Source organism: Cervus elaphus, chromosome 9 (assembly GCF_910594005.1).
Source record: "Cervus elaphus chromosome 9, mCerEla1.1, whole genome shotgun sequence".
Taxonomy (NCBI): Eukaryota; Metazoa; Chordata; class Mammalia; order Artiodactyla; family Cervidae; genus Cervus; species Cervus elaphus.
In genome coordinates, this window is record NC_057823.1 from 26,783,044 (window position 1) to 26,807,724 (window position 24,681).

The window sequence follows — 24,681 nt, forward strand, 5'->3', positions numbered from 1 at the left end:
ATGAAATGACATGAAATATTATTGAATCCAAATAATGCAAAGAAGAGCAAATATATATTTGGGTACATTTTCTTTGGCTAATAACATTTACATTGGTACAGGCAAAGTGCCTGTGAAAGGGAAAAACAGAAAAACCCCAGCACCCTTAATAAGATACAGGCATTTGTATACTGAGATAGTTCCTGAATTTGGACCCAAAGGCTTGGATGCATCCAGGGACTCTGGCCATGGCCAAGGAGAGCCGTGTCTAGAGGATATCACAATACAAGGCTAATGGCATAAAAGTCGTAAGTTAGCAGGATTTGGATTAATGTGAAGAATGTGGAATGTTGACTTGTTTTTTCCCCTTCAAAGTGTATCTGTTCAGATTTTCTAAAAGCATATTTAACTCTTCATTTATTTCAAAACAGGTTATTAAATTTGAGGGCCTTCATTCTAGGTTTTATGTCATTAATTCACCTACTAGATTAAAAATGAGACTTAATCGAGTAATGCAATTACTGTATGTAGTATGCAGAATGCAGATTTCACAAAAAAACCTTCAGATATTATGGAATTATAGATTGCTGCTGCCTCTGAAGATCAAGATCATTTCAAACAGCCTTTTGTTAAAAAAAAAAAAAAAATCCTTTATCCACTGACCTGTACTTTGAGGTGCCAAAATAAATTTAAAACATTCCTTCAAAGATTTTTTAGATATTTTTAGAACACCAATGCAAAGTAAATATTTACTTCACAAATATGTTTTAAGATGTTTGAAAGTAAAAGGACCAATATCAATAGTCAATGCTGAAGTACAAAGTGACACATCTATTTGAAGTTTTCTAGGAGTATGATTTGAATTTGACAAGATTGTCATGAAAAGTGTACATGTTAAAAACTGCTGGAAAAATTTACTTAAGATCACCAGCATTACTATATAAAGTAATATTTACTAGTAAAACACTAAAGTAATATTTCTTCTAAAAGAGGAAAAATTTATATCTCAGGCTTTTCTTATAATAACATGTATCAATAAATTAATAGACATGCATAATAAAGGAATTCTAACAGGTTATTTTAAATCAGAGATACTGATATAAAAGATCATGATAATAAAAACTGAGCTACTGGAAACTAGGTATTTTAAAAAAAAATTTCTTGTTCCCACTTATTGCTGGAATGTAGTTCCTTAAAAATGTGTTTAAAAAAAAATAACACCTTATGTTAAACACTGAAATTATATACTGCCCTATGATACTTTATTTGCTCTTTTTTGCTTAATATTCCTATGAAGTAGAATAGTCTTATTATTCTTTGCTGCTGAAGATAAATTTTGCCTGAATCTGTTTCCAATGTTCTGTGCTTTGAACTTACTTTCATTTAATTCATGAATATGCTGAAAGGTTACAAAGCTCTTTCTGGCTATAAAATCGACAAAACAGAGTCAGAAATGATGCGATTCTTGAAACCCTGTCCATCCACTTTATTTATGAACTGCAAAGGAAAATAATATCCAAATGCCCAGAAACATTTTGGCACTGAAATGAATATACATTCTATTAACATAGTCAGAGATAATTGAAAACTGTTGACTAAATACAATGGAACAGACCTGAGAGAGAAGGTCCGTTCAAGTGCAAGTCATATAGAAGTTGCTTATAATTAGGACTTCTATAAAATAAGCCGTTTGAAATAAAAGTAAGGTCATAGCTAAATTCTTATTTAACAGATTAAATAAAACATCTCTTTGAATCCAAAGAAAACCTATGTAATCTTTTTAAGGGACATGCTATATTTTGTGGGAAGAAATCACTAAATCCCTGAGCTGCTCCTGAAGGAAGTGTATGACAAAGAGGAAAGAAGATCTGAACTCAGGAGTCCTGGATTCTAATCTTGGCTCCACTTCCACTGGACATGTGACTTTGGAAAGGCACTTAATCTCTATGCACTTCGATTTTCTCACATTAATAATTACACAGTCATGTTTAAGAATATTTAAAAGCCCTTCTGACTTTGAACCTAAAGTAACTTATACTGAACTTCTATTTATTAAAGCCCGGCAAGTGACAAAAGATATTCCAGGCTGTATGATTCTGGAAAAAAAATTTTAACCCCTCCAAATTTTCTTGTCTAAACTGAAGACTGACAAGTTCTGTATGTTTACTTCTGAAGCTTTTACTAGACCACAATTACAGCAGAATGAAAAAAAAAAAGAGAATAATAAAATCACTGGGCAAACATTTTCCTGTTTGGAGTCAAATGTAAACAGATTTTAATGACTGCCTTTGAGTGCAGTAATAGGAACCAGCAACATTTTCACTGCTCAGCTTCCTCATGACCCACCATGGGATGGTGGCTGGTCATTCTTGTCTGAGTTATACTAAGGAAGAAAGAACTCTGTGGATTTTCACTTTAAATGTTTGTTTCTATCTGTGTTTTGCTTTTTTATGGAGAGGCGATGTGAAGCAGAGCCCCTTAAGTGCAATGGGCCCTGGCATCAGTAAGAAACAGGTGAAGTGGAGGCACAGGAATTTGGGTGTACATGGGAACATGGGCAGGAGAGGACCAGAGGATACAGGATCGAAGTCACATGGTGATAATGAGGCCCTGAAGAAACATGGCCAATGAAAATTTCATTGTGCCAAGGATGACTGCTATAAGCTTTTAAATTGTGACTAGAAATTCTTCTGTTATAATTACTCTATAACCCCCAGGAGCAAAGCCTGCTCTGTATAATCCTCCCCTTCCTGGCTTACCACGTTGCCTTTGCTCTGGGGCTGTGTGTTCCTGGAGTTCCAGAGTTCCAGGGGAGAGTTCCAGAGGTCTGAGTGCTCTAGCAATAGCAGCGACTCCCCTGTCTCTGAAACTCTGGACGTTCCCAGCACCTTTTTCTCCTGTCTCCTGAGGAAACCATTTCTTGCTTTCTCCATGGTCACCAGTGGGGTGGCCATTTTCTTGCTTATACTCCATTCTTTTGCATCCAGAGGCAGACCACTCCCCCTTCTTCCTAAACCTACAGCTTTGGGGCAGACCATGCGGTGCAGTCCCCTTCTTGATGCAGCCAAACACCAACCCCTGGATCAATCTCTTTTCACTCTAAGAGTTTAAGCTCCTGGATTATTGTTCTAGTTTCTAATACTGCTCCCTATACATTTTTGTTTGGTTTGTTTTTTTAATTTTTTGAACTTTTACTTTTGTATTGGGGTATAGCCTATTAACAATGCTGTGACAGCTTCAGGTGAACTGCGAAGAGACTCAGCCATACATATACATATATCCATTCTCCCCCAAACACCCCTCTCATCCACGCCTCCCACATAACATTGAGCAGAGTTCCATGTATAGGTTCCAAGAACCTATACAATAGGTTCTTGCTGGCTATCCAGTAACACCATTCTTTTTGTAATTACCATAGCCATTTGAATGATTCTTCAACACCAAGGACTCTCAGTTCTAGGCTCTCTTCTTGTCCCAAAGATGTGTCCTTTCACTTCACTGAAGCCACTAACTCTCCTGGTCTTGTTATTACTAATAACTATATCCCCTCTATACTCTCAGTTCTATTTTCTGTCACCATCTCCTGTATTTCTAGCCCTGTTCTTAAGTCTAAAAGTCTTCTGAGTTTAAAAGTTCTTTAACCCCACCAGACCCTAAAATTCATTAGTGCCTCCACCATTAGACTGTCTTTCAAGCCCTTCATATCTTTGTTTTCCTCCATATACAACTAAATTCCATGGTCAATCATTTTCGGCTCCTTACATACAACCTCAGGTCTAATGTATGCTCCTTTTACTATGCTCACATGGCAATTCCGAAACTTACACCACAAGTACATCTCTATTCTATACATACCTGGAGGGTAATGTACCACTCTGACATGAGTGTCAAGCTGAATTCATGAACATCAAGTGGACCATCAATGCTACCACATGGTCAGAACAAGTACTGTTTCATTCATTTTCTTCTTCCCTTAAGTGACCACTTCACATTTCCTCTCTTTTCAAAATTCCAACATCTCCTTTTCCACCTTTAGTCTCAGAAAAATGGACTATCTTGATAAAAATAGATGCAACCAAAAGGAGTACCACCATAAGTTTCCAACAACTGCTTTTGTTCAAAATACTGTCTTTTCTCCTATTACTAGGCTATCCATACTTCTTTCTGAAGCCCTATCCTATTCCATCCACCTTGCCAACTTAAAACATCACTCCAGAAATGTTTTGCTCTCTCCTTTGCATCACTTGTTTTCTGTTCTGTTCTGTTCTAGAAAACATACACTGGCAAGCAATCATGTATAATTCTCCTTATTAAAAAAACAATAAACTCTTTGACGCATATTCCTCTCCAGCTAACACCACATTTCTCTGCTTTACTCTTTCAACAAAATTTCCTAAGTTACCTTGAGTCCTTCCTTTAATTCATCACATGCTATTTTCTCTTGAATCCATTCCACTTAGTCTTTTGGTTGCTTATCTTAATATGTTTTGTTGGTTTCTTCTCATCTGACTGAACTCTAAATGACATAGTGTCCCAAGTAAAAATAAAAGTGTATGAATATCATATAACAATCTGCACGATGTACAGGGCACCCCCCATAAGTGTTAATATTGATGAAAAGCAATGCAGTGAGTAATCATACTGAGTGAGATATGTAACAACTGTAAACAGCCTTTAATTCATGCCAGATTTTGCTGCAAAATAGTTCAGGCATTTAGACATGAAATGTGTTTCAAAAAACTTTGAATTTCCAATCCCTCATGGAGTTTGAAATTTTAGATAAGAGGTTATGGATCTGTCTTAACTGTCAACAGTTAATCGGAAAACAGCTATTTTGGAAAGATAAATAATGAAAAATGCTTTACCTCCTCCACATGTGGCATCGCAATCTTCCCAGCCTGTGTGTGTCCACATAAAAAGGGGTTCCGGTGCTTTGGAGCTCTGATTCTCTGGAGGAGGGTCTGATGGGATGGTGTATTCATAGTGAAGACCATAATTCTGGTCTTGAAACAGCAGCACCTATAATATATACAGAAGGGTTCAAAGCAGACAGATCAAATCAGAGCATATTCAATGTGATGCATAAAACTAAGGATATGGATACCTTAAAATGCTTTTGGTATGCTGTGCATGTTCCTTTCATACACAGTAGATTTGTGACCTTATCGCTTTAATGCTGAAACTGTCCTACTTCTGTAAACACTGCAGTTATACACTTACCTCTAAGCTAACAATGGCATGAAAAAATAGCCCATTTGAATGAGATCAGAGATACCATATTATTTTCTCCCAAGTCAATGGGCTACACAGTCTCCCAAAGCATGGTACATGTATGAGATGACTTTAGTAGGGGGGACAGGGACATGTGTCCTACATAACATCAAGATATAACCCACAATCTAGTATCAAATGAAGCCTTTTCATTCATATTAGAAAAATATGAATGATAAGTCCCTGTGTCAATAGAGGAAGAGGACAGAAGGTTTTGGGAATTATTTCACTTCATAAGGGGAAGAGAACTTCTAGGCCAACTGATGAATAAGAATACTATTCCATGTATGCTTATGGTTAAACTTTAATTTTGGCAAGGTTACTAACTTTTCATTTACAGTAAAGATCATTTCCTTTGAAAAGAAATTTATGTTAAAAAAAAACTTTTAAATGCAAAGTAACTTAATAATGGTACAGTTAGGTACACATATATAAACAGTACATGTATGTAAACAGTATAAATCATAAAGGACGTATGGGAAGGGTTGAACTGTGGGTTACACTGAACTAAATCATTAGCAGCAACCAAGTCCATGATGTTATCCCACAGTACACAATATCAAGCTTAGAACTGCATCATGTATGGTGCAAACATACATATTTTAAATGAAAGAAAAATACATGAAAAATACTCATTTAAAATAAAAGAATGAATGAGAATATATGTTTGTTTATAAATTCATTTCCATCAAATATGTCAAACAAGCCCATTGGATATATGACGTCTATGGATCTGAGGACTTATGGAAAAGTGAAAGTCACTCAGTTGTGTCTGACTCTTTGAGACCCCATGGACTATGCAGTCCATGGAATTCTCCAGTCCAGAATACTGGAGTGGATAGCCTTTCCCTTTTCCAGGGGATCTTCCCAACCCAGGGATGGAACCCAGGTCTCCTGCATTGCAGGCAGATTCCTTATCAGCTGAGCCACAAGGGAAACCTGAGGATTTAAGGAAGCAATCTATATAACATGATGTGATACATAAAAAATATATATCTAAATTTTAAGTAAAATTCAAATATTAGAGAATTTTGATATTTAATCTATATCAAGATAGTTGTAATGATAGGCTATAGAGTTAACACTTATTGGGGGAAAAAATGAGTTTTTAAGGTTAACTTTTTTTTACTTTTTTTCCTTAAGATTTTGCCTCAATATATTAATAGAAATACTATGACACATTTTAATATGTGGGTTGAGGAATTAGTATGATGGCATTATGAATCAACTAGATCAACAACAAAAATAATGCTTCTAAAAGTCACATGTATGTAACATGCTGGATACTGATCCTAAGCACATGGCAGTGTTTGCTACGACTTTAAATATCTCATTTCATGTTGCTAGTGACTTTTCAGCTCAATAAGCTAAAAAAAAAAGGGAGAGAGATGGATTCATCTTGTTTATGAACAGAACCAGACCATTACATGATTTTTAAATCGATGAAATGAACATATAAATAAGTTATTTGTCAACTTATTTAATTACATGAAAACATGTCTGTTTTTCTTAAAAAACTACCTTTTCATTAATAGGACTTTTGATTGTCCTTGAACATCTAATTCCATTAAAATAAAGACATTAGTTACAAAATCATTAGCTCTTTCTTAAACCATCTGAATTTGGCAGTATTCTTTGCAAGAAGGAAAGTTACAGCTGAGGGGCACATACTGAAGCATGGCACAGAAGGTATTGCCTTTCAAAGTTCAGTGCCGGCTTTCAATCTGTAATAGTCATTAAAGAAAAATATCTTTAGAAGTGCAGTTTCCTTTGGATTACTGAATAAATCCAGGTCACATAGATGCCTTCTTTTAGACATAGTTCACTGACTTTAATTATGTTTCATGCTTCCAGGAAAAACCTTGGTAATTACCAGTCAGATTAAGGATTCTGCAGCAAGGAAACTCCCTCTGCCCAACAGTAAGGTCTCACATACACTGTTTTAAAATTTTGAATTAGAGGCTCACTAAAAGAGCTTCAGTCTTGTTCCATAAAAATATGTAGGTTACACTCATGAAAGGGAGGCAACATGATGGCGTTTTCAGCAACCAAATCATTAAACATATGTTTGTTGTTGATAATGTTGTTATTCTAAGTGACCCAATCATGGAAAGAGCCAGATATTGGTCATATGATGTTTGTTTAGTCATTTCCCCCCCCCTCTCTCCAGATGGCAGAAGGCGAAGAGTGGAGTTTCCAATTCAAATTAAAGGATCCAAAGTAACTGTGGGGAGATGAACAAAAACATTATTTAAAGTGTATGCATAATTATGATCCAAAGCTCTCGAGTATAAAGAACTTAGATTTGATCTTTGTATCAGGAAAGGCAGCATGGATGATGGATTAACATCTAATTTATTCAGAGCAGGGAAGCCTGGAGTGCTGCAGTCCACGGGGTCACAGAGCCAGACATCACTGAATCACAACAACAAAATAACTTATTGGGGGATCCTGAGCACAGTACTTAATCTTTCAAATATTTAGTGTTTTCTAATCTATAAAATGGAATAATAATAATAATACATATCACACAGTGTTATTCTGAGGATTAAATGCCATAATGAATGTAAAGCACTTCTGGACAGGGTCTGCTCTCAGTGCTTGATGAATGGTGTATATTATTACTATTATTAAGATTTTGAACAGAAGGCTTCATGGAACTCACCTCGCTCCCTTTATACATCCCTCCCTTCATGCATTCTTGTTGGTAAAGCCTACTGACTGCAGTTCTACAAAACATTCTTACTTGAAACGTGGTCAGTGAACCAGTAGTAGTGGCAGACCAATGTTCAGTTAACAAGAACAAGAACCTCAGGTGATTTGCAGGCACATTCAACTAGGGAAAAGCAAATGGGCCAATGAGATTTGAACCTCTGGTGCCTAGACTGGCAACACAGATGTCTCCAGCTGAGGACAAATTCAACTTAAACTGTAAGGAGATATTAAACAATGTAGCACATCACACTCCAAATAAACAGTCAGTTGACTGTGTTTTACAGTTGTTTTTATGTGTGGACTCAGATGTTGAAGTGTGTGAATCTCAGACTTTGCCACCAGAATGAAAAGCACTCTAGCTGTGTAGTCAGTCCTCCGGCTCCTGCGTCATTAGCACTGAAGGCAATGACCAAGGACAAAAGGGGCATGTGAACCTGCCACCGGCACGGGTGCAGAGCCTCAGTGTCCTGATTTGTTTGCTCCAAACTCAGACCTAGTCTTCTGCTACAAGGTAAAGAAACTTATTATCCCAAACATTCAAGTTATCATAATTCTTTACAGGAGTCACTTAACCTAGTAAGAACACAAGGGGTAACTGGAAGCCTTGTTAGATAGTTAACAAGTGTTTTCCCCAGGGACCAATACCATTTTTCTCAAGGGCCTTTTATATAGACTCAGGTGGTACCCGTTTCACAGATGTATGAAATGTGACATTTTTGCCATGCATGCATGCATGGATGCTAAGTCGCTTCGGTTGTGTCTGACTCTTTGCGACCCTATGGACTGTAGCTGGCCAGGCGCCTCTGTCCGGGGAATTCTCCAGGCAAGAAAACTGGAGTGGATTGCCATGTTCCTGACCCAGGGATCAAACCTGTGTCTCTTACGTCTTAACCACTAGCGGCACCTGGGAAGCACTCTAATCTTTACGGACATCTACTCTGATCAGTAAACATATACTTTTAGGGAAAGAGGAACCTTATTGCCTGCTAGTTTACCTCTACTGTGGGCTGAGAATTCCCCAAAACATCATGTCCATTTTTAAAATGTAAAATTGTCTTTTAAATTTAAAAATTTCCACTTTTAGCCATCTTGATTTCAAACACTCACAAAAAACCTCCTAAAATCCCACCTCTTAAGTAACTTTAAATATCTACTTGACAATCCAAATTTGGAAAAAAGAGAAAGCATAGTGGGAATGTCCTTTGTCGTAGGAAGCTGATTATGCAATGTTATGGATTCATGCCCTCATACCAGGAGGTGTAAAGGTGTTGTAGTAGGACCTTTGGCGGAGATCTTCTCCCAGAGGCCTCGTCTTATATAATGGACAGTAGTTCCTGCTATGTTGAATGCTCCAGAGTGTTCAATCTTCCAGTCACTGTTAATAGACTGTTTTCCAGTGTCTCGGAGAGCTATAAAGAGGTTACAAAATATTATGAAATTAGCAAGTCAGCATCGTTAATCACTGTCCCTTTTGCATGATTTTGTTAAAAGCATTTCGTGCATTTCTAAACTAAATGGTCAGTACTCCCTAAAGTAAAATATGAGGCATCTCCACTTTGGGAAAATCTATAATCACAGCAAATGCCACAGGAAATTCTCCTTCTCTCCTAAAGCTGCCCACCACCATAGAGTCACATTTATTTTTGTCTCCTCAAAACTTCCATTGAAAACGTCCATGTGTTATATGTGTTATAATACTATATGTGTTATACTTATTTTGTCCCGTAGTCATTTATTCTTTAACATATTAAGGCTAGAGTTGTCTGTGTTGTCTATGTAATGATTCTATGAACATCGTGAGGGCTAGTACTTACATCTTATACATGCTCTGTAACTCCCATGCCACCCAAGAAAAGGGTGTGATGACAGAAGGATCATTAAATAGCATGTTAACTAACAGCTCAAAATGAGAGTTATGTTCAACACAAAACAATTCAAATATAACGTGGTGGTTTTAAAAACAAAACTCAGAACCTTTTAACATTCCTAGTTTGTGATTTACTGTGTACAAGAATATATATAAATGCTAGTTCTTACCCATAAACAGCCATCATTTATGTGGAATTGTACAGAATAACTTTGTTTACCTATAATTTTTCTCTTTCTCTGTTTTGACTTGATTTGTGCCGCAACTTAAATAAGATCCATAACATGGAAATGAGATTCTATGATAACCACTTAAAATTAAGGATTCCTTCTATTTTTTTTACAAATGATTTTATGTTTTATTTAAGCTTTCAGACACTCTCATATAATTGAATCTCTTTCAAAAACATTTACATGAAGATTCACTGAAAGCTTTTATGTCATTATTCTATGAAAATGTTCTGATAAATTAAGCTAATAAATCTTCCCAATATTATTTGTGCTAATCTCTATTTATTGAACATTTGAGGATTTTTCAACTTTTTTAATATTATGAATAACACTCAGATAAATATACTATACACTAATTATTTGTATATCTGAATATTTCCCTTGGATAGATTCCCAGCTTTGGAATTTTGGAGTAAAAAAACTGACATTTAAAGATTTGAAAAAACAACTGCAAATTGATTTTCATAAAGTTTGCATAAATTTAGGCTTTCATAACTGAAGTTATGAAAGTGTACGTTTCTGAACACCTACTTGAAAGCACCTTTATATAATATTTAATAATGACTAAATAATTGCTTATAAAGCATCAGCTATAAATCAGGGAATATTCAAAATTCTGGGAATTCCCATATGAACAATAGAAATATGTTCTCTGGCTTCACAAAACTAATCAACTAACTGGCAAACCAGACATTAATCAAGGCATAAGTAATGATTAATAATTATAATTACGCTGAAACTTGTGAGGGAGGAGTCAGGAAAGGCTTGTCTGAAGGATGACATTTATGGAGGACGCTAGCCAGGGGAAAAGAGAAGCACAGGGAGAGTGTTCAAAGCTGAGGGAACTACTAATGCAAAGGTCACCAGCGCAGCGTGGTGTGCAAGTAACAAATGTGCAGATGCCACATGTCCTAATGTGGATCATGAACCGATGAGACTGGAGAGTAGGGAACAGCCAGACTTTATAGGCTGTGTTAATTTTCAGCAGCTTTTTCCTAAGAAAAAAAAAATATAAAGCTATAAGATTTTGAACAATATTGTGCAGAAAATGGACTTGCATAGGACAAATTTGCATAGAGAAGATAAAATACCACACTGACATAGTATCCCATTGGAAAGTTATAGTGGCTTGACTTGACAGTAGAAAGTGAAGAGGAATTCAAGAGTGAAATGGATAAAATAGGCTGATGACTTGGTTGCCCTGGGTGAAAGGAACTGTCAGGGCTGATGCCAGATTTCTAGTATGAGAAACAGTGGTTATGATAGCACATAGATAGGAAAGACTAAAAAAATAAATGATTGAGGAGAAATATCAGGGGTTGAATTTTGAACAATCTAGATTTCTTTTTTAAAAAAAAATCTTTTTTGCTATTGAGGTTAAAGATGTTTTTCATTTGCTTATTAGTTATCTGCCTTTCAAATTTAAAATAATTAAATAAATTATACATTATCTGTTTTTTTCTGGTTAACTAAGAGATTTTTTGGTGTTTTTATTTCCATTATTATGAACACTGTATTAATAAAAGTATTAAAAATTTACCTCAATTTCTACCAAATAATATTTTTCCTACATACTACACATAAGGGGTAATGTTTTTGATGAAATATTAAGCATACATATTTTTAGATGTATGAAAACTATTTAAGTATTAATTTTACCTTGAATTTTAAACGTGAAAAGGAAATATGCTGCCAGAAAACTCTCAACACCTTGCAAATACCTTTTACCAGCTACAAATAGATATACTTCTGATAATGCTAGACTGATTAAAAACTAATTATTTTTCCTAAAAGTTAAAGTATTTCCTTGTATTTCTCTGAGGTCTATTAAATATTCTGAGAATTTTTTTGGTCTAAATTTGTACTAATGACCAGTATAACTTCATTCTTTTTCCTGTCTTTCAATATATATTCAAGGCACTATTATAAAGGAATATTTCCTGAAAATCTCTAATAAAAATGCCTTGAAAATTTTTTGTGGTGACTAAAGCATCATATTGAGACTCAACTGTCTTCTGGAATTCAGTATCCCCTCTTTCCTGAAGTGCCACATGGATGTATTTGAAAATCCATACAACTTACGACCTTAAGAACAACCCCATATGCAGATTTAACATTCTGGGTGAGTACTGTTTCTTGGCTTTTCAGTTCATTAGCTTTAAAAATCTGTTTTTTAGAAAATCTATATCTGGCCAAATCTGAATAACTGGTGCTTCACTATCTCTCCCGCTGTAAACAACCAGAAAAGTAAGACAATGTATGAAACGACTGCTTCAACGGACAACAGAGGACAGATTCCCCAAGAGGAGGAGACCAAAGGCAACCTCTAAAATTACTTGACTTCTGCCTGATGATATTTCCCAGACCCTAAAGAAAATCAGTCCTGAATATTCACTAGAAGGACTGATGCTTAAGCTGAAGTTCCAATACTTTGGCCACCTGATGCGAAGAACTGACTCATTGGAAAAGATCCTGATGCTGGGAAAGACTGAACGCAGGAGGAGAAGGGGACGACAGAGGATGAGATGGTTGGATGGCATCACTGACTCGATGGACATGTGTTTGAGCAAGCTCCAGGAGTTGGTGATGGACAGGGAAGTCTGGCATGCTGCAGTCCATAAGGTGCAAAGAGTTGGACATGACTGAGCGACTGAACTGAACCACACAGAGGGGTAACTTCAGCAGAGCACAGATAACAAGGGCTTCACTGACTAAGGCAGCTAGAATCTGTTTTATGGAGTACTGGAGAAGAGGAAGTCATACAAAGATGAGCTTCAAACTATCTCATACACTGAGATGGTGTGAGGGACATAACCTAGAGCATCTCATTTATTTATGCTTGCTGTAGAGACCTTTATCCATATTTAACCTGTCACAGCCTTCTATACTCTCACTGGTTGCACTTAACCATCAGCCCTTTCATTTAGCAATTCATATTACTGTTTTTGAGCTCTTAAAAGCCTTTTCTACTTTTGTTTCCTTTGGAGTTTTCTTTAACCTTATAAGTTTATGTAATGGCATGATGAAAAGAAATGGGAATAACTGGGCACCTGGCAGAATTTGAGAGAACATAGGGAATATGGGAAGTGGGGTACCTTGTAGTTTGTATCAAGTGTATGCTATTTCAAAATTTTCTTTTTGCTTCCTATTACAGAATTTTGGCTACCTTCTAACTCGTAAAACACTATTAACATCAAGAAGCTTTGTATTATACCAACTATTGGCAACTTAAAGTTCTATAAGAGAACTTTTAAGAGCCACGCTAAAATAACCATTTCATTGGTTTCATCCTTCATCTACCAAAAATCTTTGTGGTAGAAACTGTCACTGTAGTTTAAAGGAGAATGATCTCAATTTACTTGAACTATTTTTTCTAAATCTTGTGTTTCTATACATCCTAAATGTCACAGCCTTTAACTGTTGATTGGTGGTTTCGTCGTTAAGTCGTGTCCGACTCCTGCGACCCCATGGACTGTAGCCTGCCAGGGTCCTCTGTCCACGTTAACTGCTGATTATTACTGACTAATTTCTTAAGTAACAAGAAGATGCATTTTTTTTTTCTAAAAGTTCTAGTATTTTTCAAGAAAACAAATGGAGCCATTAACAAAATGCAATTTTTCCCCTAGGATGCGGTAATTAGAAAAAACAACCAAAACAGAAAATATAATTATTACAAAAGCTAAAAAAGAAAAAAAAGAAAATCTGCAAAGGTGTCCCTTTGAGCCTGAAATTAAATACTAAGCTATAAAAAAGTAGAATGAGATTCCTCAAGGTTAGGAAAAGACTAACTATCTAGGACCTACAAACTGCACACCTCCTGGGCTCGTGTAGGGCTGGAAAACATGCATCTTTTGCTATCAGAGTGAAGAGGTCTTACTGAACGTATAAACTCTTCAGAGGAGAACCTAGGAAGGCTGGCAAATTAGAAATAAAGTTGGACGAGGCCTAGAATTAAGGTTCCCTGAAAAGGGAGGATAGGCACAAAAATTATTTGAAGATATAATGCTCAAAATTTTTTCAAATTTTATATAAACCATTAGCCTACAGATCTGAAAAGTACACTGGAACTAAAACAGCATAAGCATAAAGAAAGTCATACCAAGGCACAACATATTCAAACTGCTGGAACCCAATGATAGGGAGAACAATCTTAACAGTGGCTAGAAAGGAAACAGGAATATTGCATATGGGGGGAAAAGATGTAAGAATATCCTGGATATACCATTAGAACTAATGCAAGGAAACATAATCTTTAAAGTGAAAAAGAAAAACCCACACAAAATAGTAAATACAGTGAAAATATATTTCAGATATGAACGCAAAGTAAACTGTCAGAAAAACAAAATCTGAGAAATTTTGCTGCCAGCAGACTTGCTCAACAAGAAGTATTAAAGGATGTTCTTCAGGCTGCAAGAACATGGTTCAGATGTAAACAGGTATCTAAGTGAAAGTATGAATAATGTTGGTGTTGACAAATGTACAAAAATATGCAAATATTTTTTTCACTAATTCTTTTTCATCTAATTGACTATTTGAAACATAAATGATTAGACTGCATTTTGGTGCTGAAAGCAAATATAGAAATAAAATGATTATATAAAATGTAGAAATAAAATGTGTAACAGTACAAAGGAGGGGAGGGAAGCAAGTAAAGAGAAGTACAGTGCTTTAAGGAACTTACAGTATATTTAAGGTGACACAATATAATCTGAAGGGAGACTATAATAAATTAAAAATCCATATGGAAAATCCTAAAGCAACAAATGAAAATATAAAACATGAGCTATATGCAGCTAATAAGCAAATAAAGGAGACTAACGGAATACTGAAAAAATACTCCAACAAGAAGTCAGATAAAGAGAAAAAAGAAAAAGGAATGGAATACATAGAAACATTCAATACATCCACAATTACATTTAAATGTATTTTGAATATTAGTTAAAGGAGAGAGGTTTTCAGGCCCCAGAGCAAAAAGGACTGGCTATTCAATTCGCAAGAATGCACTTTTTTTTGGGGGGGGGGGGGCTGCTCTGGTGACTCAGAGAGTAAAGATCTGCCTGCAGTGCAGGAGACCCGGGTTTAATCCCTGGGTGGGGAAGATCCCCTGGAGAAGGAAATGGCAACCCACTACAGTATCATGCCTGGAGAATTCCATGGATAGAGGAGCCTGGTGGTCTACAATCCATGGGGTCACAAAGAGTTGGACATGACTGAGCAACTAACACTTTAAAAATAAAAGATAGGGAGCTTAAACCTAAAAGGATGGAAAGAAGCACTCAATACTACTAATAAAAAAGATGTATCATCTATATTAATATTAGATAGCATGGACTTCAGGGCAAAGAATATTCTGAGATCAAACGAGAACTTTTTAAATGCTATTTAAATATAAATCACTCTAAATGTAAAACATTAAATGACATCTATAACTTATTAAGGCAATTATATAATCCTAAGTGTATAGCAGAACAGCAAAATGCATGGAGCAAAAACTGACATAAGTGAAAGGAGATACAGAAAAACCCTCAACTTTAATCAGAGATTTCAATAGTTCTTTTTCTTTAGTTGATAAAAGTAGAAAATCAATAAGAACATAGAACACTTGAGACAAAAATAGAACAAATGGAGCCAAATGATATTAGAGAAGAATCAGCAATTCCAGAATATAAATTTTTTCAAATATAAATGAAATATTGACCAATATAGGCCTTAGGCCATGAAACAAGCCTCAACTGAAATCACACCCAGTACAACCGACCCTTGGAATACAGGCATGTGAACTGCGTGGGCCACTTATATAAGGATTTTTTCAGTGCTAAATACCTCACTACCACATGATCACCATTCCTGCCTCCTCTGTTGGTTGAATTCACAAATGTTAAATTGAACCCAGATAGAGAGAAATGGCATATATGGAGGAAAAGTCTATATGGAGGTCTGACTATAAATTATACTTGGATTTTCGGCTTTGTGAAGGGGAGGCACCCTCAGCCCCCAGGTTGTTCAACGGTCAACTGTAAATTCTCTTTAGACATAGATTTAACTGGAATCAATAACAAAATACCTATTAGAAAATGTACAAATATTTGGAAATAAATGATATATTTACAAATAACCCACGTGTCAAAGGAGAAATCACAATGGTAATTTCAGAATATTTTAAACTAAAAGTAGGACCTATAAAAATTGTGGAATGCAGCTACAGCAGTGCCTAGACAGAAAAACTGTCATATTAGCAAAGAAGAAAGGACTAAAATCAATTACCTAATTTTCTACTTTAAAATGGTATTTACAACAGCAATTTAAACCTAAAGTAAGCAAGATGAAAATAAGACCAGAAGTCAATTGAATAGAAAGCACATTAACAATAGATGCAATTAATAACACTAAAAATTGGTTATTTCAAAAGAGCCAACACAGACAAAACTCTGATTAAGAAAAAAGACAAATTAATATCGGAAATGATAGGAGAAATATTGTTATAGTACTTACACACGTTGTAGTGTAATAAGGACATGGTATAAACAAATTCAAGACAATAAATTTGATAGGATAAGTTAAATGTATTGTTTTTTTGCAGACACCAATTAACAAATCTGACACAAGAAAAAAAGAACATCTGGATAGTTATAAACACACACACATACACACAGACACACACACTAAAGAAATTAGGTTTGGGGATTATAAAACCTTCCCAGAAAGAAAATATTAATGCTCAAACATATAAGGAAAAAAGAATACCAATTTTAATATAATATTTACTATAAAATAGAAGAGCAAGGGCAGACGGTTCTCCAAATTTACTAAAAATGCTATTTTTCTTAAGGTAGATAATAAACACTAACATCTACATACAGTTTCCATTATAACTAACCTATTGGTTAGGAATATTTGTTGTTTGTCTCCTATTTTATTTTCTATCAATTGAGTTTTTAAAATTTTATTTAAAAAATTATATTTCTTCTTTAAATACAAATTTAGCCAACTTTTGTTAATTCTTATTTTTAAATCCCTCCTTTATGTATTTAAAAACATTGCCATAATATTTTTATGTTTTCTGTATATGATACAAATATATATGTCTGATTCTTCTCTCCCTTATTTTTTGTGCTTTGCTTATAATGTCTATTTCCTTCTGTGTTTCCTAAAATTTTTTCTTAACTATAAAATTGTATTTGTTGAACTTTATAGAATTCTTTTGAGGCCTGGTTTAAAGGTGACTTATCTTCAAATAGGACTTGCATTTGCACATACCAGCCACCGTGGTAACCTCATTAAAAGAAATGTCTTGAGGGTTTTGGACTTCACAGAGTAAGCTGGGGCTAGAAATCCATAGGAACATTTACTTTGGTTTACAAATGCTCAGGAAAGTAGCTTTTCTACCTTCACTCAGTGCCAAAGTGACCACAGACACATCTCTTGATTTTCTCCTTTTATGGTATAAAGGAAACACATAGGGTGTCTCCTCACACTGAGCTCACACTGAATTTGTAAATTCTTCGGGGCCCCCTTTACACAGAGGTCTTGAGCTTCTACTTTGTAAAGATCCTGGGCTTTGTCTTCTGTCCAGTTCCTGCTGGCTCTTGAAGCCTAAACTGATCACCAGGATTAAGCATAAGTGGGGCTTCAGTTAGCCTTATACTTTGGCTTCCTGTTCTCATTTTGTTTCTGGCAGGTGAGGGATCCTAACTTCTTTCCAGTTCAGAGGTAAATTTAAAAAGTGTTCCTTTTTTCCCGTCTCATTTTGTACTCTGCTCAACATTTTAAACTGTTTTCAGTGAGAATTTTTCCCACAGTTGTTGTGCATTTTCCTGACAGCATACCTCTACGAAAACTAAAGATCAATTTTCCTCAAGAATAATAATATAAAAATCCTCAACAAAACACTAGCTTCTGAACCAAATTCAGGAGCACAAAAGGCATCTAAATAAAAAAGGAGGAATTAAAATTATTTTTGATTGCAGATGATATATGTAGAAACCACTAAAGATTTTGCAAAAAACAACCCATTAGAAGTAATGAATAAATTCAGTAAAGTAGCAGGATATAAAGTCAACACAAAAAGCAGTTGCATTTCCATACACTAATAATGAACAATCTAAAAGGAAGTCAAGAAAATATTTCTATTTACAGTAGCATAGCATCAAAAATAATTAAATACTTGGGAATTAACTTTACCAAAGAGGTGAATACATATACAATGAAAACTACAAAACATTTCTGAAAGAAATGAAAGAAGATAAATAAATGAAAACATATCTCAGATTCATAACTTAGAAGACTTAATATTGTTAAGATGTCAGTATTATCCAAAGTGGCCTACAAATTCAGTGCAATACCTATCAAAATTCTGATGTTTTTTTGTGCAGTAATTTAAAAAAAAAAATCTATCCTAAAATTTATAGGGAATCTCAGGAGACCCTGAATAACCAAAACAACATTGAAAAAATACGAACAAAGCTGGAGACGCACACTTCCTGATTTCAAAACTTACTAGAAAGCTACAGTAATCAAAACCTGTGTTACTGGCATAAAAACAGACATATGAACCAAAGGAATAGAACAGAGATCCCAGAATTAAACCTTCACATATATGGCCAAATGCTTTCTACGTGGGTGCCAAGATCATTCAATGGAGAAAGGAGAGTCTTTCAACCAGTAGTGCTGGGAAAACTGAGTATCCACATGGAGAAAATTAAAGTTGGACTCTAATACTACATATAAAATTTAACTCAAAATGGATCAAAGCTCTAAACGTCAGACCTAAAACTATAAAAGTCTTAGAAGAAAATAAAAGGCAAAAGCTCCACAACATTGAATTTGACAATGATTTCTTGGACATTGAACCAAAGGGACAGATTATAAAAGAAAAGCAGACAAACTTCATGAAAATTGAAAACTACATGAAAAGACACTATTAACAGAGTAAAAACTCACAAACTGGGAGAAAAATATCGAAAATCAATCTGATAAAGAGATTCAGATCCAGAATATATAGAGAAAAAAACTGATCAAAAACAACAAAAAAATCAAACAGCCTAAGTAAAAAATGGGCAAAGACCTGAACAGATATTTCTCCAAAGAAGTTATACAAAGCCAACAAGTGCATGAAAAGATATTCAACATCACTTATTATTAGAGAAATACGAATCAAATCCCTAATGAGGTAACACTTCATAGCTATCAGGATGGCTGCTATTAAAATAAACAGAAAACAAGTGTTGGTGAGGATATGAAGAAACTGGAACCCTTGTAACCTGTTGGTAGAAATTGAAAATGGTGTGGTAACTGTGGAAAATGTTACATCGTTCCTAAAAAAATTAAAAATAAAATTAGTCTATGATCCAGGAATTCTACTTCTGGGTATATACTCAAGAGAATGAAAAGCCAGGTCTTTAAGAGAGATTCGTAAATCCATATTCATAGCAACATTATTCACATAGCTGAAAATGTGAAAGCAACCCAAGAATACATGAATGAATGAATAGATAAGCAAAAGGTGTTTTACATATATATATATATATAAACATATATACATATATATATGTACACACCTTGAAACAATAGCCTTTAAAAAGATGGGAATGTTGTTTTATGCTACAGTATAGCTAAATATTGAGGGCGTTATGGTAAGGGATAGGTCAGTCATAAAAGGACATTTATGGTGTGATTCCATATGTAAGAGATAAGTAGAGTGGTCAAATTCATGGAGCTTGAAAAGCAAGATGGAGGTTACCAGGGAATGGGAAGAGAGGAGGATGGGGAGTTACTATTAATGGGTACAGTTTCAGGTTTATGAGATTAAAAGTCCTGGAGATGGATGGTGGTAGCTGTACAACATAGTGAATGTACTCAATGCCATCAAACTATACACTTAATATAGGTAAGATGTTGATTTTGTTACATGTATTTACCACAACTTTTAAAAAAAAGGGTTTTAAGGGGAGTAAAGATATTCATGTTGGAATCCCTGGAACATATGAATTCTATCTTATATGGCAAATAAATAACATTGAAAATATGATTAAATTAAGGGTCTTCAGATGGGGAGATTTTTCTGGATATTACCATAGTGGGCCTAAAAGGCAATCACATGTAGCTTTTTAAGAGGAAGGAAGAGTGGAACACAGAAAAAGAAGAGAAGGCAATGATTCTAGGGAGGTACATATTGAAGTGTTACGGTCAAAGGAAAAGAATGCAGGGAGCACAGAATCTGGAAGAGATCAGGAATGGATGCCACCCTAGAAACTTCAGAGCATGGTTTTGCAGACACCTTGATTTTTGGTCCAGTGAAACTGATTATGGCTTCCAGAACTTTGGCAGAATACACTCCTCTCATTTTAAACCACCAAGTTTGTGGTAACAGTCACAACAGTCATAGGACACTGATACATTGACATTTACTATAATGGGAAAACTAAAAAAGAGGTTTCTGCACAGATGAAAAGCTTTTGATTTAGACATTATTTCTGAGGTATACATGAAAATTTGATAATTTACATCAAATAAAAATGTAAAGAATGAAGCCAAAGTGATTCCTCAGAGAGACAGTATATCAGAGAATACAGCAGGGCCCAGGCTTGAGCCCCACAGCATGGAAACATTGGGAAATTATGTGGAGACTGAGAATCCAACAAAAGAGGGCATTTGCTGACCTTGATCTGTTGAGGAGAGACAAAAAAAAAAAAGGAAAACTGGAGTTCAGTTCAGTTGCTCAGTCGTGTCCGACTCTTTGCGACCCCATGAATCGCAGCACACAAGGCCTCCCTGTCCATCACCAACTCCCAGAGTTTACTCAAACTCATGCCCATCAAGTCAGTGATGCCATCCAGCCACCTCATCCTCTGTCGTCCCCTTCTCCTCCTGCCCCCAGTCCCTCCCAGCATCAGGGTCTTTTCCAATGAGTCGACTCTTGGCTGGAGTAGCAACACTCATATAGGAGAAAATAGACTTTAAAATGAAGGCTGTTACAAGAGATAAAAAGGAAACTAGATAATCATCAAGGGATTAATTCAAGAACATATAACCATTGTAAACATATATATGCACCCAACATAGGAGCAGCTCAATATATAAGGCAACCACTAACAGTCAAAGCTATGACAAACCCAGACAGCATATTAAAAAGCAGAGACATTTCTTTGCCGACAAAGGTCCGTATAACCAAAGCTATGGTCTTTCCAGTAGTCATGTATATATGTGAGAGCTGGGACTATAAAGAAGGTTGAGTGTCGAAGAATTGATGCTTTTGAACTGTGGTATTGGAGAAGACTCTTGAGAGTCCCTTGAACTGCAAGGAGATCAAACCAGCCAATTCTAAAGGAAATGAATCCTGAACATTCATTGGAAGGACTGATGCTGAAGCTGAAGCTCCAATACTTTGATCACCTGATACGAAGAGCTGACTCATTAGAAAAGAACCTGATGCTGGGAAAGACTGAAGGCAGGAGGAGAAGGTGATGACAGAGGACAAGATGGTTGGATGGCATCACCAACTCAGTGGACATGAGTTTGAGCAAGCTCCTGGAGATGGTGAAGATAGGGAAGCCTGGTGTGCTGCAGTTCATGCGGTCGCAGAGTCGGACACGACTGAGCGACTGAACAACAATAGTCATAAAAGGGGAAACTGACAGTAACACAATAATAGTGGGGGACTTTAACACCTCATTTATATAAATGGACAGATCATCAAGGGAGAAAACCAATAAGGAAACATAGGCCTTAAATGACAGAATAGACTGAATAGACTTAACTGATATAAAACAGTCCATCCAAAAGCAGCAAAATATACATTCTTCTCGCATGCACATGGAATGTTCTCCAGGATTGACCACTTGTTGGGCTACAAAGCAAGCCTGGGTAAATTTAAGAAAACTGAAATCATATGAAGCATCTATTTCAACCACAACACTATGTGATAAGGAATAAATTACAAGAAAAAAGTGTAAAAACCACAAATATATGGAGGCTAAATAATATGCTACTAAACAACAACAGGTAACTGAGTAGCCATTCTCTAACACCAGATACAAAAATAAACTCAAAATGGATTAAAGACCTAAATGTAAGACTGGATACTATAGAACTCTTAGAGGAAAATATATGCAGTACACTCTTTGAAATAAATTGCAGCAACATCTTATTGGATTCACCTTCTAGATTAATGAAAATAAAAACAAAAATAAACCTAATTAAACTTAAAAGTGGAAATCATAAAAAAAAAAGACAGCCGACAGAATGGGAGAAAATATTTGCAAATGGTGTGATTTACAAGGGATTAATTTTCAAATTATGCAAACAGTTCATGTTGCTCAATATAAAAAAAGTCAAAATATGGGCGTAAGATCTAAATAGAGATTTCTCCAGAGAAAACAAATAGATGGCCAGAAAACAAATGAAAAGATGTTCAAAATCATTAATTATTAGAGAAATGCAAATCAAAACTATAGTGAGTTATCACCTCACATCAGTCAAAATGGCCGTCATCAAAAAATCTACAAACAGCTAAGTGCTGGAGAAGGCATGCAGAAAAGGGAGCACTTTTACATTGTTGGTGGGAATGTAAACTGGTATATCCACTTTGGAGAACAGTATGGAGGTTCCTTAAAAAACTAAAAACAGAGCTATCATATGATCCTGCAATTCCATTTCTGGGCATGTATCTGGAGAAAACCAGAATGTGAGAAGACACATTCACCCTGACATTCACTGCAGCACTATTTATCACAGCCAAGATATGGAAGCAGCATAAAAGTGCACTGACAGATGAATGATTAAAGATGATGTGGTACATGTATACAGTGGAGTATTACTCAGCCATCAAAAAGAGTGAAATAATGCTATTTGTAGCAACACAGATGGACCTAGAGATTATCATACTAAATGAAGTATGTCAGACAAAGACGAATATGATGTGATATCATTTATATGTGGAATCTAAGAAAATGATACAAATAAATTTATTTAGAAAACAGAAACAGACTCACAGACTTAGAAAACAAACTTAACATTTACCAAAGTGAAAAGGTGGAAGGGAACTATAAATTAGGAGGTTGCTATTAAAACATACACTATTATATAAAATACATAATCAATAAGTACCTACTGGATACCATAGGGACCTCTACTCAATATTCCATAATAACGTCAATGGAAAAGAAATCTGAAAAAGGTTAAATATGACTGAATCACTTTGCTGTGTATCTGAAACTAACACAACATTGTAAATCAACTATGTGCTGTGTGTGTTGTGCTAAGCAGCGTCAGTCATGTCTCTTTGTGACCCTATGAACCATAACTTGCCAGGCTCCTCTGTCCATGGGATACTCCAGGTAAGAATATTGGACTAGGTTGCCATGCCCTCCTCCAGGAGACTTAACCAACTCAAGGATTGAAATTGCATCTCTTACATCTCCTGCATTGGTAGGCAGATTCTTTACCACCAGAGCCACCTGGGAAGCCCCACTCCAATATAAGCTAAAAATATAATAATTTGAAAAAAGACAATATAAATATGATGTTTAAATTCTGGAAGAATAGCCTTTTTGCCACATGTGTAATATTAGATGTCAGTGAATGCCATGACTATCAAAGAGAATTTTACATGACTTAATTAGCTTGAAATATTAATTTATAAGCAATATAGATTTTGACAATATACTACTTTCTATCATGTATTTAAACATTATTAATTGGGCTAAGTAAAATAGCTGATACAATTTTTTCCAGAAGCAATACTTAAAAATTTAAAAATATTTTCTCAAGCGCACAAAGAAATAAAATCAGCAATGAAAAAAAAAAAGTTACAATCAACACCACAAAATACAGAGGATCATAAGAGATTAGTATGAATAACTATATACAAAAAATTGGATAACCTGCAAATAATGAATAAATTCCTAGAAATATGCAATGTCCCAAGACTGAATCAGGAAGAAATAGAGAGTATGAAAGACCAATTCCCAGTAATGAAATTGATTCATTAATCAGAAAATTCCCAATAAACAAGACTCAAGGACCAGATAGTTTCACAGGTAAATTCATCTAATATTTAAAGAAGAGTTTACATTTATCCTTCTCAAACTATTCCCCAAAATTTAAGAGGAAGGAATATTTCAAAATTCATTCCATGAGGCAAGTATCACCCTGATACCAAAATTAGACAAAAGACAAGACAGGAAAAGAAAATTACAAGTCAATATTCCTGATGAACATAGATCCAAAAATCTTCAAAAAAAATACTAGAAAATAAAATTCAACAATACATTAAAAGGATCGCTACATCATGATTAAGTTAGGTCCATCTCAGAGGTCAAAGGATAGTGCAATACACAAATCAATGTGATATGCCAGGTAAACAAAGTGAACAATTAAAAAATAAAGGTCATCTCTAAAGATGCAGAAAACATTTTGACAAAATCAACATTTATTTAGAATAAAAAAGCTTTTAACGATGTGGAAATAGAAGACATATACCTCGATATTTAATAAGGCCAGATATGACAAAAGCACAGTCAACATCTTACATCAATGCTTTCAATAGGTGAAAGCGTTTCCTCTAAAATCAGGAACAGGATAAGGATGCCTACTCTCACCATGTTCATTCAACATAGTATG

General features: G+C 35.2%; 1 protein-coding gene across 1 annotated transcript in view; it reads right to left on the bottom strand.

Moving 5' to 3' along the window:
* The window catches only part of ADAMTS19 (ADAM metallopeptidase with thrombospondin type 1 motif 19), a 261,863-nt gene that overhangs the window by 38,369 nt on the left and 198,813 nt on the right, over window positions 1-24,681 (bottom strand). Inside the window, exons 18-19 of the mRNA XM_043912190.1 lie at window positions 9,217-9,374; window positions 4,845-4,998 (exon numbers count right to left, since the gene is read on the bottom strand). Of these exons, the coding sequence (XP_043768125.1) occupies window positions 4,845-4,998; window positions 9,217-9,374 (312 nt within the window). The remainder of the gene's footprint in view (window positions 1-4,844; window positions 4,999-9,216; window positions 9,375-24,681) is intronic.